At 40.1% G+C, this 15,986-nt stretch overlaps 1 protein-coding gene across 2 annotated transcripts in view; it reads right to left on the reverse strand.

Annotated features, from left to right (window-relative positions):
- rhobtb3 (Rho related BTB domain containing 3) overlaps positions 1-15,986 on the reverse strand; it is a 32,207-nt gene that overhangs the window by 14,924 nt on the left and 1,297 nt on the right. For both annotated transcript variants that reach the window (XM_049466316.1, XM_022676591.2), the window contains exons 2-6: positions 15,226-15,466; positions 10,991-11,183; positions 4,928-5,085; positions 4,185-4,293; positions 1,376-1,762 (exon numbers count right to left, since the gene is read on the reverse strand). In XM_049466316.1, the coding sequence (XP_049322273.1) occupies positions 1,376-1,762; positions 4,185-4,293; positions 4,928-5,085; positions 10,991-11,183; positions 15,226-15,466 (1,088 nt within the window). The remainder of the gene's footprint in view (positions 1-1,375; positions 1,763-4,184; positions 4,294-4,927; positions 5,086-10,990; positions 11,184-15,225; positions 15,467-15,986) is intronic.

Consider the following 15,986-nt stretch of genomic DNA (forward strand, 5'->3'; position numbering starts at 1 on the left):
TGTTCAGTTTACTGGAGATTTTAAAGAGCTGAAAGGATTTATGTAATAATTAACTTCTGTACAGAACTCAACAATTAGCACCACTCCCCCACTGATTTAAAACACTGTAAAATAAGTACAACATTTCAATACAGCAGCCTGATTTATTCAGATTAATATATAAAATGATTATCTACAGCCCAATCTGGCTATGGATATAATTCATATTGTGTGCTGTAGCACTCTCACGATAATTACATTTAACAATGTATTGTTCAATATATAGACAGGAAAAGCTCATTTACAAGACTGAGCCAGTGTGACGACTAGAGGTGGGCGATATGGCCCTTAAATACAGTAATATCATGATATTTCAACGATATTTTAATTACTCTTGGCGATATGAAAAAAACACTGAATTATTTTTTTTTCAAGCATATACTACTGCAACAAAATGAAAATTAATATTTTTATAATTGCATACATTGTGATATGGCACACCCCTAACTGAGATATAAAAAAATCAAGAATTTTATAAGAGAAGATTTGTAACAGAATGATACTAATAATAATGCACTCTAAATAACTCCATATATCCAGGATTAAAGTGAAATAAATTTTGCTGGACAGACATAATCTGTCTCTAATAGATATATAATGGCAAATGAGAACAGTGTGAATTTTTCTTTTGCTAAAAACAGCAAAAAAGTAGAACCCTGATGTGATAATTAGGGGTGGGTGATATGGCACCATATTTCAGAATATGATATTGTTCGTGATATAAAAAAATGTTGGTGATATCATTGCGGGAACTGTGTGAGAATATTCAAGCTGCATGAGACGGATTATTGCAGGACTCCATTAGGAACCTCTACAACTAAATGCTGAAACTAATTCAGCATATGCATCTGAGTTGCTCAGATCAGTTTAAATGCTTAGTTATCAATATTGTTCCTGGAAATCTTTATCTTTCCTCTGATTAGCACCGCAAATGCGACGCTGATGCAATTTGTAACTAGTTTTGCAACCATTTATATGACAATTACAGTGTAAAATGAGGATAAAAGTGAGCTGAGGCTATTCTGCTACCCCAGAGGAAGAACCACAGCTAACGATATCAGATCACACAGTGTGAGGCTGCACTATTTCAGACTAGATTTGTCTCCAAACCAATGTTTTCTACTGATATCGACCCCACGGACGCTGATATGCCATCTCCACTCACAACAATAGAAAACACTGTAAGCCCAGAACAATAGTCTGCTCCCTCAGTCTTCTGAGATCACTGTTCTATTACCCATAATGCCTTCTGCTTGGCTTTGCATCAGCCCTAAAATAAGCTTCCCGCACAAAAACATCAGCTTCGCGCTACTCAGCAGCACCTGAGCTCACTCACCTCTGTACAGAAACATCAGCGTCTCCCACAGGCATAAACACAGCAGCGGGTCCTTCACAACCAGCCGACTCAGGCGCCCGGGGAGGTGCCCGTCTGGCCGGGGCAGGTCGTCCAGGCCCCCGTCCCAGGTGGAGAGGAGCGAGTGGGGGCCATCTCTCTCCCTGCAGGCGCACCTCGACACCGGCCGCTCCCAGCCCTGCCGGCCCACCAGCAGCTGACGGAAGTAGGGGCTGACGGCGCACAGCACGGCCGCGTGAGCCCAGCCCAGCTCCTTCCCAGAATCCCCGGCGTAGAAAACCACGTCTGCAAACTGCACCCCGCGCTCCAGCAGCCACTGCAGATCCTGAGAGAAACTGGACTCCTCCACCCTCACCGGGGGCAAGCGAGCTGTTATAACAGAACCACAGAGATACACAGAGAAACACAGGTTAGTATCTGTGTTTGGCTTCACTTCTTCTGTTTGCCTTTTATTTTCCCTAAGGTGACATTATGTTACAAAAAAATAATGCCTGGCCACAACTTATTAAGGCTTGACAATGAGATCCTAAGGCAAGGGCGTGAGATAATAAAGGCGTGTAAATGAGATAAATAGGTTGTGGCCACAACTTATTAAGGCGTGGGAACGAGATAATTAAGTCGTAGCCAGAGAATAATAAAGCTTGCTTTTCTGTAGATTAATACTCATTAAAAAAACTGCTCCAGTCCAAATATAATCTTTAGTAAGAAATGGAAAGAGAACTGTTTTTTATATTTATTTTAATCTCTGAATGAATTATGGTAATATTTTGGAGTCTTTTGAAGTGAGACATGGTGTAATTCTAAGTAAAAGACACTTAATTCTCATACTAAAAGCTGATTGGTTCAGACGCAGAAAGTAATCAGACCCGTTTACCTTCCTTAGGCAGCAATATTTTGCACAACCCCTGAGAGCTGAGAGCTTTGTTAACTGTGAAACTAAAGGACCTTGAGGCCACGCCTTAATGCCTATGGTTTAATTAACTCGTTCCCATGCCTTAATAAGTCATGGCCATGGCTTAAGTATCTTGTTCCCATGCCTTAATTATCTTGTTCCCATGCATTAGGCCTTAATTTTCTCAAAACCAGGATTCGTGGTGCTGGAATTGTGAAAGAGTTCAGGGTTCAGGGAGCATGAGATCATCATTTATCATTTTCACACATGGATTGAGAGAGAGTTCACCACAGAGTCCAGATCTTAACCTCATTGAGAATCTTTGGGATGTGCTGGATGGAGAAGAGCTGCTTTGTGCAGTGGTCAGACTCTACCATCATCAATGCTGCTGCAAGATCTTGATGAAAAATGAATCCAGCAACACTGGATTAAAATAAATAAATCTTGTGACGTTGCAGAAGCTTATTAAAACAATGCCAAAGTGAATGCAAAGGGTTAACGGTATGGAGGATGTGGAGAGCACAGACCAGTAAATAAGGTTTCAAGAGTGGGATGAAATAATTTAAGACAGAGTAGAGAGCAGCAGGAAGACAACAGCAATGGATTGAGTGAGTGTGGTGAAGTCAGTGGAAGAGGCTAGAGGTAATACAAGTGTATGGAGTGAGAGAGAGAGAGAGAGAGAGAGAGAGAGAGAGAGAGATGATGCTGTGCGTGAACAAATGAGTGAAGTGAAAAGAGTGAGGGAGAAAGATAAAAGCTAATGAACGTACATAAAAGTATAGAGATAGCAAAGACAAGAGGGATGGGAGAAGAGAGAAAGAGTGAGAGAGGGATGAGTTAATGCAGAGAGAAGCAGGAAAACACAGAGGGAGAAAGCGAGAGAGAGAGAGAGAGAGAGAGAGAGAGAGAGAAATAAGGCGGGGCAGGGATGGTACAGGGGGATGTAAGAGTGTGAGTGGAGGATGAGTAAGGCGTGTGGAGGAATAAAGTGGGGGATGGGGCAGATGGAGGGAAGAGCCTGTGAGAAAAAGCTCGTACAAAAAAAAAAAACCCTTTTGACCTCATGCAGCCTGACTCTCGCGCACATCACAAAAATACTACAAACATATTTTTATAAATCACAGCAGCTTCTCTTCACATCACTTTCGATGTCCACCCGTTTCATATCCAGCCAACAAGGCTTTCCAGGATTCAATGGCCTTCATATTTAATGGCCTGCGCTCTATAAAAAGAGCTAAGTGGTGCTGGACCAGCGTCAACAAACTGTGGGAAAAGCTTTTGGCTCCATTCTTCTGCTTTAGTCTCTGAAGCACTGATGATCTCCTACTACAGCATTTCAAACTTTTATTAGCTGAAATCACACTTAAAACTACTGTTAGCTGATTACTAATTCATTATACGGACAAAAGTATTACAATAACAATGCACTACATCTACAGAAGCTTTAATAATGTCCCATTCTTCATTCTTCCTGCTTGTTCCGGACTTTCAGACCAAAGTATCAGGTGTGAAAGGGGGCGTGAAGCACATTCCGGACCAAAGGTTCAACCAAAAGAGGTTTTCTGAAATCTACTGTCTGAATCTACTGAACCATGATTCGGTTCATCTGTAGTGTGAAAGCACTTGATGGTTCAATTTTTTTAGACCAATTACAGGAAGTTGAGTCAGTCTTTAAACAAACCAGAGAAATAAAGAACTGGTGTTGTGCTGAAATTTGGCTCCATTTGGTGAATTGTAGGTGCATCCGGTGTTTATACACAGTTTAACCAACACATTTTCATTATTTTTTCATGACTTTTCCATGCCTTCAAGGCAAAATGTTAAATTTTTAAAGCATCAGTGCAGACATGGACACTAAAACCTAAAAAAAATGTGTTTAATGTATGTTTGAAGGCTTACCTGGTTGGTCCAGGTGGGGAGGTCTGGGCTCGTTAAACCTGTGACCCCGCCTCTTGTCCGGTCTCTCTTTAGCTTTCTGCTTCAGACACTGAATCATGAAGTACTCGAGCTGCAGGAACACACACATACAGAGTTTATTATTAGAGCCAGTATACATATACAGTACTAATCAATCATCTGAAGTAAACCAATATTACAAATTACATTTATGTATTTATGTTTTCGCGAAGCAGCTTTACAGAAATCTGTAACGTAACCCCCATCGAGCTCCAGAGTACTGCATTCAGCATCCACAGTTAATCCTGTTGGATGTGGTTGGTCCTTCTTGGTAGTTAATGCTGACATTACCCTGGATACCGTGTAACTCTTGATGCATCACAAAGACTTGCTGTCTTGGTCACAGATGCTCCAGCAAGACGTGCACCAACAATTTGTCCTCTTTTGAACTCTGGTGTGTCGCCCATAATGTTGTGTGCATTGCATTATTTAGAGCAGAACTGTGCTCTTACCCTGCTAATTGAACCTTCACACTCTGCTCTTACTGGTGTAATAATGTGCAATTAATGAAGATTGACCACCAGGCTGCTCCAATTTAGCCATGAAACCTAAAATCCCACACTAAAATGATGACAGGTGTTTCAGTTTCATTGTCCAACTGCTGTATAATCACTATAGTGAGGTTTAATCACTATAGTGAGAGGTGTTTTGGCTGCTGAGTGATGAGTGGGGGGGGAAGGACTCACCACACTGCCGAAGTATCGTCCCACGAAGAAGTTGTTGAGCGAGGGCAGCTCCAGGTAGGTTGCCCCCAGGTCCCGGGACAGCTGGAGCCCCTCGCCGTGAGGCACACAGCTGCTCCAGTCAGATGCGCACAGGGGACACGTGCAGGGGGGGCCTTCATCTGCAGAGGATGACACAGAGTGACAGCGTGAGGGAGACGGGAGGACAGGCGGAATATGACACACATTCCGCAGAAACTCATCCTCAAATCCGCAGACGATACAGCGCTGTGCTCATGACGCACAGGTCAACCGCCATTCACACAGCCAAATATAGTCCCGAACACAGCTCACACACACAGCTCACACACAGCACATCCTCACTCACCAAGACACACGGCATTCTGGGAGCTGTCCACTCCGAAACACACGGCACGAGGAGCAGATACGGCATGCGGCGGCTGTTACTTCATAATGTCAACTCGAATAACTATCACAGGATACACACATCAGCAGAGTGTGAGCGCTTATTATTTTTTTGTGTGAACTTTCAGCACAGAACTGTCCTGATTTTATATATAAAACAGAGGAAATGTAGCTAAAATACTGTGAAACTTTTTCATTCCGGCAACTCCGGCAAATCGAAATTATTTTTTCGATTCGTTGATTAGTCAATGATTATTTCTGCCATCTCTAAAAACGATAGAAACAGCAGAACATGAGGTTTAAATGGCATTTAAATATATGAATGTTACTTATTGTGGAAAGTACTAATATTTAGTGATTAAATATGTAATCTGTTGCGTTTGGGCACTTTCGGAGTCACAAACTAAGTTGAGTGTAAACTGAATTTTGTGTAATGCGGTACTGTTACAAATAAACGATTAGTCGACAATGAAGTTTGTATTAGACAAATTTAAATAATCAACATTGTCGATTATATCGACCAATCGTTGCAGCCCTAATGGGCACACCCCATCTCTACAGACACACCCTCAGTGATGCCCTTTAACATAACTTTTATAGTTTTACCCTATTTTTAACTAGTAGTTCATTTACTGTACTCTGTTTACATCTCTATAAGTTTGTACTGCTAAATTTAAATTATTATCTATAACTGTGTATTTGCACTTGATGGCTGACATCAGTTATCCTCAAAACTTGCGCAGTAACTGGTGTCCTTTGTTGCTTTACTGTGTTTAACTGCATTATCTCCATTCTTCTCCATTACACACACACTAAAGACTGTACTTTTATACTTTATAATTTATTTTATTGTATATTGTAACTGGGCTGAGCCCTAGATCTATACATACACAGGCAACGCCCCTGGCTACTAGTGAATCTCAAAAAAATTAATTTCATTGAAGATTCCCGTTAAAATGTATTCAAACTCATATATTATACAGAGTGATCTAAAGTATTTTAAGCATTTATTTCTTGTGTCTCAAAAAATTGTCTCAAAGTCCAATTGGTACTTTTGTCAGTGTGGGGAGTGTGCCAAGTCCTGCTGGAAAATGAAATCCACATCTCCATAAAAGTTGTCAGTAGCAGAGGGGAAGCATGAAGTGCTGTAAGATTTAGACTTGATAATAAAACACAGTGGATCAACACCAGCAGATGACAGACATGACTCTCCAAACCATCACTGATTGGTGGAAACTTCACACTAGACCTCGAGCAGTTTGGACTGTGTGTCTCTCCACTCTTCCTCCAGACTCTGATCCCTTGATTTACTTTAAATGAAATGTAAAATTTACTGATGATCAGTGATGGCATGCTGCCCACTCTGCCAAAAGTACAAATTGGTCTTATATAATATTCTTATTTTCTAGGTTTTTTATTGTCTGTAAGCCATAATTATCAAAAATAAAAGAAATAAACACTTAAAATAGATCACTCTGTGTATTTAATACATCTATATAATACAAGAATTTCACATTTTAAACTGAATTACTGAAATAAAGCAACTTTTCAATGATATATATATTTTTAGATGCACTAGTACTACAACACATGAAGATATTAGAATATTAGAATGGAAAACTCAGTCTTTATCTGTATATTCACACATCGCCAAACCAAAAGAACCAATAGAACTCTTCCACATGCTCAGTGCAATTACCCTTTTTTTTTACTAGAGAGGTGTCTAAAATCCCCAAATCCACAAAACTCTCAGACTGTCTCTTTAAATGAGTTCTTTAGAACAGCTCTAATAAGAGTAAAAAGTCTAAGTCAAATGAATAATGGTAGCGTTTAAACGAGTGAATTGTTCACAGCTCTGCTCTTTTAATGATGATCCCACTGTCCTCATAAACTGAACACGTCCTAAATGAGAAAACACTGGAGAAAACAGACAGAATCTGTGTAAAAGCTTCGTAACTGGGTTAGACTGGTTGGTGAATGCGGCTCATGAGTTTTATGGAGCCCAAAGTGGTTCTTCTATAGCATCACTCAAAAAACCATTTACTGCACCTTTATTTTTAAGAGTGTAGAAAGGCAAAGTGAAGGGAAGAGAATTAAAAATGGTGGGGGGAAGCCCTGGGGAAAGACGCCAGGCAACAAGGAGACGGATGGAAAGTAAGAGGGGAGAGATAGATAGAGAATGAAGGAGAGAGAGGAAGAGTAAAGAGAGGGAAGGGAGAGGAAATGGTCAGTTCTGTGGAAGAGTGAAGTATGGATCATGTAACTAGTAAAGGCAAAGACCTACAGAGGAGGATAAATGTCCGATGTATGTATGTGTACAGTATATGTGTGTGTGTGTGTGTGTGTGTGTGGACTTGTGTTGCTATGTTTTTATGGCACAAATGTCAGGAGAAATTAAATATTTCTGACTATTATGTTAGCTTTTTTAAAACAGAAAGGGCAGAAATATTTCTTATTTATTATACATGTTATATATGTACAGCAGGATTTATGGATAAATAAATGAAAAAATGTTTTTTTTATTATATTAAATGTTCTGCCCTGTAGATTAATATTAAACTCATCCAATCTATGAAGAAAACATATTTAATTATTTAGTAAACTACAAACTGATAAACACACCAGTATATTTTTTACATTTGACATTCTTTATAGTAGCATCTTTTGTTTAAACAACAGTTTTGCACATCTTGGCTAAATTTTCTCAGTCAGTTTTATGAGGTAGAGTCACCTGGAATTCAGGCTTTCAGTTAACAGCTGTGCTGAACTCATCAAGAGTTAATTACTTGAATTTCTTGTCTCTTAATAAAAAAGTGTTTGAGAGCATCAGTTAAAGTAAAGTAGTGAAGAGGTAGAGTTACAGGTATACAGTGAATAGTGAATATTTGAGTAATGTTCGAATCCAGATTATGAGAAGCAAGAACTACTCAACTAAATAAAGAAAAAAAGTGTTGTAGCAAAAATCATCAAAAACATTATGATGAAACTGGCTCTCATCAGGACCACATTACATATACAGCTCTGGAAAAAAAAATAAGAAAGCAATTAAAAATGATTAGGTTCTTTGATTTTACCAAATAAAAAAAAAACCTCTGGAATATAATCAAGAGGAAGATGGATGATCACAAACCATCAAACCACCAAACTGAACTGCTTGAATTTTTGCACCAGTAGTAAAGCAGCATAAAGTTGTCCAAAAGCAGTGTGTAAGACTGGTGGAGGAGAACATGATGCATGAAAAAAAAACTGTGATTAATAACCACAAGGGTTATTCTACCAAATACTCCACCAGATTTCTGAACTCTTTTATGAATAAAAATGTTATGAATATGTCTTGAATCTTTTCTTTGCATTATTTGAGGTCTGAAAGCTCTGCATCAAGCCATTTCTCATTTTCTGCAAATGAATGTTCTTAAAAATGACAATATTTTTATTTGTAATTTGGGAGAAATGTTGTCTGTAGTTTATAGAATAAAACAACAATGTTCATTTTACTCAAACATATAAAAGCATATATGCGCATGTGTGTGTGTCTATGTGTGTGTGTGTGTGTGTTTCTGTGTGCCTGTGTGCATGCTGACGCTGCTGTGAATCTGCCCTGGGTCCCCCCACAGCCAGGCAACAGTAAAAAAACACAGTGCAGTTTTCCCATCATCCTCAGCTTTCACTAACCGTCCGGCTCTGCAGACGGCGGTGCACACAGCCGCGACCTTCCACAGGTCCAGCACTGACCCAGCGGCTCATTACAGCCAGCCTATTAGCCTGTGGGGGTAAACACAGCTCAGGCAGGATTTTAGCATCCAATTCTGATAAATTATATATTTAAAGGTCACACAGAGAACACAGGGAGCCGCTGCTGTTCGGCTAATTCGCGTTAAATCCTCAGGCTGAGTCTGCGTACAATAAATATTTACCTCGGAGCGTCTGCAAATGAGCCCACTGTACACTAACTACACACAAATGGAACATTTTTTTTATATTTTTCATTTGCCTTCTATTTAGCTAGAAAGACCTCGCTGGTATTAAATATCAATTTTACATAAATGTCCTTGGAAAGACAATAAAAGACAATAAAACAGTAGTTTGTTCCCACACAGACAAACATACCTACAGCACAAAGCATGCACTACATACTAGGGGTGGGCGATATGGCCCTAAAATAATATCACGATATTTCATGGTATTTTTGTGATAACGATACTTTTGGCGATATGACAAAACACTGAATTAAAAAATTATTTCAAGAATACACTACTGCAACAAAATGAATTTTATCAGATTTGTAACAGAAGTCAATGATCCAGAAAGTCATGATACTAATAATAATAATAATGCACTCCATATATCTCCATATATCCAGGATTAAAGTAAAATAAATGATACTGAACATATATAATCTGTCTCTAGTAGATTTATAATAGAAAATGAGAACAGTGTGATTTTTACCACATTTAAGTATGTTTTCAGTTTTTCTTCAAAAAATATGACAAAATAATATCATTGCTTACTTTTTTCCAACTTTACTTCAAAGTGACATTAAACCAAACTTTCACAAATGATAATTACTACCTTTTTGTGCAACAATATATATGTATCAAATGAAAACAGATGAGGTAGATGCAGTAGCTAATTTTTTTATTTTTTTTGCATCTCCGTTGTTCAGCTCTCATGAGTTTAATAACGTAAAGCATGTCGCAAACCGGCGTGTCCCCACGTGACCGTCAAATAACGTAAAGCAGCGCCACGTCGCAAAACCACATTATGAAAGGTTGCTGACAACCTTTATTGCGATGCGAATTTCATTTTCCAGCAGGACTTGGCACACTGCCCACACTGCCAAAAGCTCCAATTGTTCTTATACAATATAATATTAAAATTTTGTGTTGTCTGTCTCGCTGGTGTCGCAGTGCTTTTAGCCATTCAGAGGCAATATGTTTGCATGTATTAATTTTCAGGAGCAAGAGCCGAAATCCTATTATTTATTTCCCTCCACTCCTCCACTGGACTAAAGCAGTGTTATACCGGATCAAGATGTACTCTTTTTTTACAATAACAGCTCACAGAGCATTCATTTACACTAGAGACCACAACTAGACATTTTAAAATAAATGAAAAAATTATGAAATGAGACCTTTAAGGGAGTGTTGTATCTCCTCAAGTTTAGAAAATGTAACTGGCTGTGTTTTTAGAGATCAGTGAAGGACACATTTAGGCCAAAGCAGTGAAGCACATTTGAGCGGAAATCTCTGAATAAAAGTGTGTAAAACTACCACCTCAGAACGACATTAATACCAAACAGCCTCGAATATGTATAGAGTCCCTTTGATGTATAATCCATAACTGACTCCCATGTGACAAATTTGCACAATTCATGAGTATACACACCCACACACACTTTAATACACACTCTCACACACACACAGTACAGCACCCTGTTTAACCAACCAATGTTTAACCAAAAGATAACAGGTCAAACTGCACTGTCATTATGGGTGAATCCGTCCTCACCCTCACCCTCACCCTCACCCTCACCCACATACAGTCATACAGCAGCACTGCGTTGTTATTTTTTTTTGTGACATGAAAAATATTCACTAAATATATGAGCTCCTACACTCTACACTCTGCAGCAGCTTTTACAAACAACCAATCAGTTCTTACCGTTGAGCCGCGCTCCCACCGCAACCAGGATGACAGGGACGCCCCAGTGGCGCAGAAGGGGCCGGAGTCTCGGGGCGTATCCGTTTCGCACCTGCTGGAAGGCCAGCTTGTCATTGACGGAATACTTAATTACCAAAATATCGGCCTGTTCCAGGACGCTCCGCACGCTGGCCCAATCACTGTCCAGCAAGTCCTGAGGGACAAGAGGACACATAATTAAACGAGTAAGAGGACAATTGTGGACAGCACTTCTAATGAAGACATTTATCTATGTTAAAGTGCGCCCACTGCTGACACAGATGTGCAAATACGCATACAGAACTTGTTTAATCGTTAAAGTTACTTAAAAAATTTGAGGAAACTGGTTGACTTAAAAACATTAAGTATTGGGTAATAAAAACTTAAGTTAGCTTAACTTAGAACATCAAGTTATAACAACTAAAGGGGAAGTTAATTTAACTTTTTTATTTTTGTTATATTGTAAGACTGGATAAGTTTAATTTACTTGAAAAAATTGAGGAAATCGGTTGCCTTAAAAACGTAAAGTAATGTGTAATGAAAACTTTAAAAGTTAGCGTAACTTAGAACATCAAGTTATTACAACTAAAAAGGGGAAGTTGATTTAACTTTTCTATTTTTGTTATACTGTAAGACCTGATAAATTGAGTTTACTTAACTTTTTTAAGGCAGCCGGTTTGCTCAATTTTTTTTTTTATAATGTGGAATGAAAACTTGAGTTAGCATAAATTAAAACATCAACTTATTACAACTAAAGGGGAGCTTGATTTATTTCTACACTCTAAAAAACAGAGGTACGATATGAGTACTTTTTTGTACTCAAAGGTACACTCTTTATAATTGTACCCTTCAAAGGTACAATACTGGTCTTTACAGGGTCAGATTTGTTCCCTTTGAAGTACAAAGTAATTTCTAACAGCAATAAGTACAAATTTGTACCATTTAACCAGCCAAAAGGTACATTCAGTATTCTGCATCACTGCACTAATAAACAATATATATTTAAATTGCACATTTTTTAATTTGAAAGCCAGACAATTTTGTATCATCAAGTTTTTGAGCCAAATTTAGTTGATGATAATGTTTACAATCTTTATAATCTTTACTGGCACAAAAACCATGGGTACAAAAAAGGACTTTCACTGAAAGGTACTTTTTTGTACCTCAATATAAGGTACAGCCCCAGCGACAAGCTTTGTACTCTTTTAAGTACAAATCTGTACTTACTTTTCTTAGTGTGTAAGGTAGTCCAAGGGGAATCACTACACACTGATGGTGAGTGTCTGTCAGAAGCTGTTGGACACACCCAGTATGCAAATAGATTGTGAGAGAAGCCAATGGAAAAGAAGCTGTTAATGACAACAGACTAAAGTGGTTTTAAGCCACTTTTTTAAATAGCACTGAGCTGTGGAGCATGCAGTGAAACTGTGTTCTCTGAAAAGATATGCAGTCAAATCATCACAGCAATGCTAAAAAATCTAGTAGAAAGCTTTGTTCCCTGGACAGTAGAGACAGTTACTTCAACAAAAGCAGGATAAACTCTTTTTTAATAACCTTAAAATAAGCAGGTGTTCCAAAACTTTTGTCCATATGATGTAGGGCTGCACGATATAGTCACATCGCAGGACGTGTGAGGTCACTTAAGGCAATTAAATCAAACACGTCATGTTGTATTGTTTTGATTCTTGACACAAGAAGTACTGTAGATACACAGCGCTGTCTCTGTGTCTGTGTGAGTGACAGGCTGCTGCTGCCTGAGAAGCGCGAGGAGTGGGTGGGGGGGGGGGGTAGAAGTAAACACGAGGTAACCGCACGCATGGCCTCCATCCACATGGTTGGGCACGTGCTTGTAAATGTGAGCATGTGTGGAAAGCTGTGCACCTCCACAGTTCACAGTCCAGCACAGTTTTGCATATTTGCAGATATTTCCAGTTACAGCTGAATTCACGCTTTTAATCCACACTTTTAAAGAAAAACGCACTTATTTACCTTTTAAAAAGCCATTTAAATGCCTAATTAAAGGGCAAATTACTGTTGTTTTGCCGTTTTCCTCCGGTTTTAAGTGATCGGTGCTGATTTATATCATTAAAAAAAGGACATTTGCGATGTAAAAATTTTCCAATATCATGCAGCTCTAATATGATGTATCTGCCATCCCCCACCCCCCTGACAGACAAGCATCCGGAAACCCTGAGCCCACTCTAATCCTGTTTTTGTAGTCCATCATCCCGCACTGTCTCACCCTCTCGATCACTCACTCCTCAAACCACACCCCAACTCACTATCTCACACACCACACACCGGCTAGCCACCTGTTCCAGTATCATTTCCCGCTGGGAACAGAAATGGAACAAAAACAGTTCCCTCAGCACAGCGTGCTAAGCAGATTCAGATGGAGCGGATTCCCGTTTAGCTGCTATTCTCTGACCTGCTGTACAGCTCTCTTACTTCCCTGCTGAAAATCCAAGCTGAAGATCTGGTAAATTAATTCATAGGATCTAAACTGGTTATTGATGGTTAAGGTTGTTTGATTAGAGAGGACTTGTTGACCAGTTTAGCTGTTGATTAGCACAGGGCTTTGTTTTCGTTTGGGTTTGATAGTTTAAGGGCTCTACCAGTGTAAACAACCTGAGCAGTCCTGTAGTTTCTCTATAGAATTTCCTGGTCCTGTTTTAGCAGCACAGCAGATGGAAAACAAACCATTAAGTCTAAGCAGGTACAGAACAGCTGTGGCCCTACAGTGGAAAACACTGCTTCTGGATCCTTTCCCACACTTACTCACTCACTCACTCACTCACCCACTCAATCTGTCACTCACTCAATCACTCAATGACTTATTCACTCACTCACTCAGTCAATCACTCAAGCATTTACACAATCACTCACCTATTCACTCAATTTGTTAATTTATTTACTCAATCACTCACTCAGCCAATTACTCAATGACTTATTTACTCAATCACTCACTCATTCATTCCATTATATTTATTTCCTCTGTCCTTCACTTATTCATCTCAACCTCACCACTTGCTCCGCCTTACATTTTTATCCATTCAAGCACTCCTGTATAGCATCATATTTACATGCTGTCTCACTCATCCACCTCTCCATCCTCACTCACTCACTCACTCACTCTCTCACCCACTTACTCACTCACTCACCCACTCACTCACTCACTCACTCAATGACTTACTCACCAACTCAATCTGTCACTCACTCACTCACCCACTCAATCTCTCACTCACTCACTCTATTTCTCACTCACTCAATCTCTCACTCACTCAATCTCTCACTCACTCATTCACTCACTCACCCACTCAATCTCTCACTCACTCACTCACTTAATCACTCACTCACTCACTCAATGACTTACTCACCAACTCAATCTGTCACTCACTCACCCACTCAATCTCTCACTCACTCACTCACTCACTCACTCACTCACTCACTCACCCACTCACTCAATCTCTCACTCACTCAATCTCTCACTCACTCATTCACTCACTCACCCACTCAATCTCTCACTCACTCACTCTATTTCTCACTCACTCAATCTCTCACTCACTCACTCAATCTCTCACTCACTCATTCACTCACTCACCCACTCAATCTCTCACTCACTCACTCACTCACTCACTCACCCACTCAATCTCTCACTCACTCACTCACTCAATGACTTACTCACCAACTCAATCTGTCACTCACTCACTCACCCACTCAATCTCTCACTCACTCACTCACTCAATCTCTCACTCACTCACTTACTCACTCACTCACTCTCTCTCTCACTCACTCACTCACTCACTCTCTCACTAACTCACTCACTTAATCACCCTCTCAAAATCTCACTCACTCACTCACTCAATGACTTACTCACCAACTCAATCTGTCACTCACTCACTCTATTTCTCACTCACTCAATCTCTCACTCACTCACTCACTCACTCAATCTCTCACTCACTCAATCTCTCACTCACTCAATCTCTCACTCACTCATTCACTCACTCACCCACTCAATCTCTCACTCACTCACTCACTCACTCACTCACTCAATCTCTCACTCACTCACTCACTCACTCAATGACTTACTCACCAACTCAATCTGTCACTCACTCACTCACCCACTCAATCTCTCACTCACTCACTCACTCAATCTCTCACTCACTCACTTACTTACTCACTCACTCACTCTCTCTCTCTCTCACTCACTCACTCACCCAGCTGGGGCAGTCCCGCACCATCACCCGAACATCTCCGAACACTCTGGACTGGTACTCCATGAAGGCCGGGTTCAGCGGATGTCTGGAGGGAGTGGCGGACATGGGGTCCAGCTCCCTCGCTCCGTGTCCCAGGTAGCTCCACAGCAGACCCCCCTGCATCTGCCCCGGCCCGCCAGCATCCTCTCCAGACCCCACTCCGCCTGGACACTCACTCCCCAGAGCCACGATGTGGATAGACCTGCAGAAAAACACACAGCATCGCTGTCAGGTACTGCACCTGTTTGGTAGAGTAACAATGCTTTTTGGTAATGAATCTTATGCTGTTCGAAAGCCTGTTCATTTCCTTTTTAAATGGAGACACTTTTGTAAGGAACATGCATTTGTGGGTCGAAAAATGTGCCAAATCCTCTCTGCCAATGCAAAACATCGTATTCTGCTGTTGCTGTTGGCACGTGTTTTGAGTTTAGTGCGATAGGGCAACTTCAAGCTGGTGTTTCTTAAAAACAAGTTTTACTGGAGAATTATTTGGAGTGAGCCCTGGTACCAGTATCTCCAAACTGAAGGCCTGAAGTTCCATATAATGGGGGATGTCAGAGACAGGCTACAAAGTGGGTGTCCCAAGAAGGTCCTCAAACACCAAACGACTCAATGGCACAAAGCATTTGGTTAAATTTTCATGGGCAAAACCTGCGTACTCAACTTTACTGCTCATCTTCTTGAAATTAGGAGGTTTTAAGGTTTATCGGCAAGAGAAATGT

This window comes from Astyanax mexicanus, chromosome 17 (assembly GCF_023375975.1).
Source record: "Astyanax mexicanus isolate ESR-SI-001 chromosome 17, AstMex3_surface, whole genome shotgun sequence".
Classification (NCBI taxonomy): Eukaryota; Metazoa; Chordata; class Actinopteri; order Characiformes; family Acestrorhamphidae; genus Astyanax; species Astyanax mexicanus.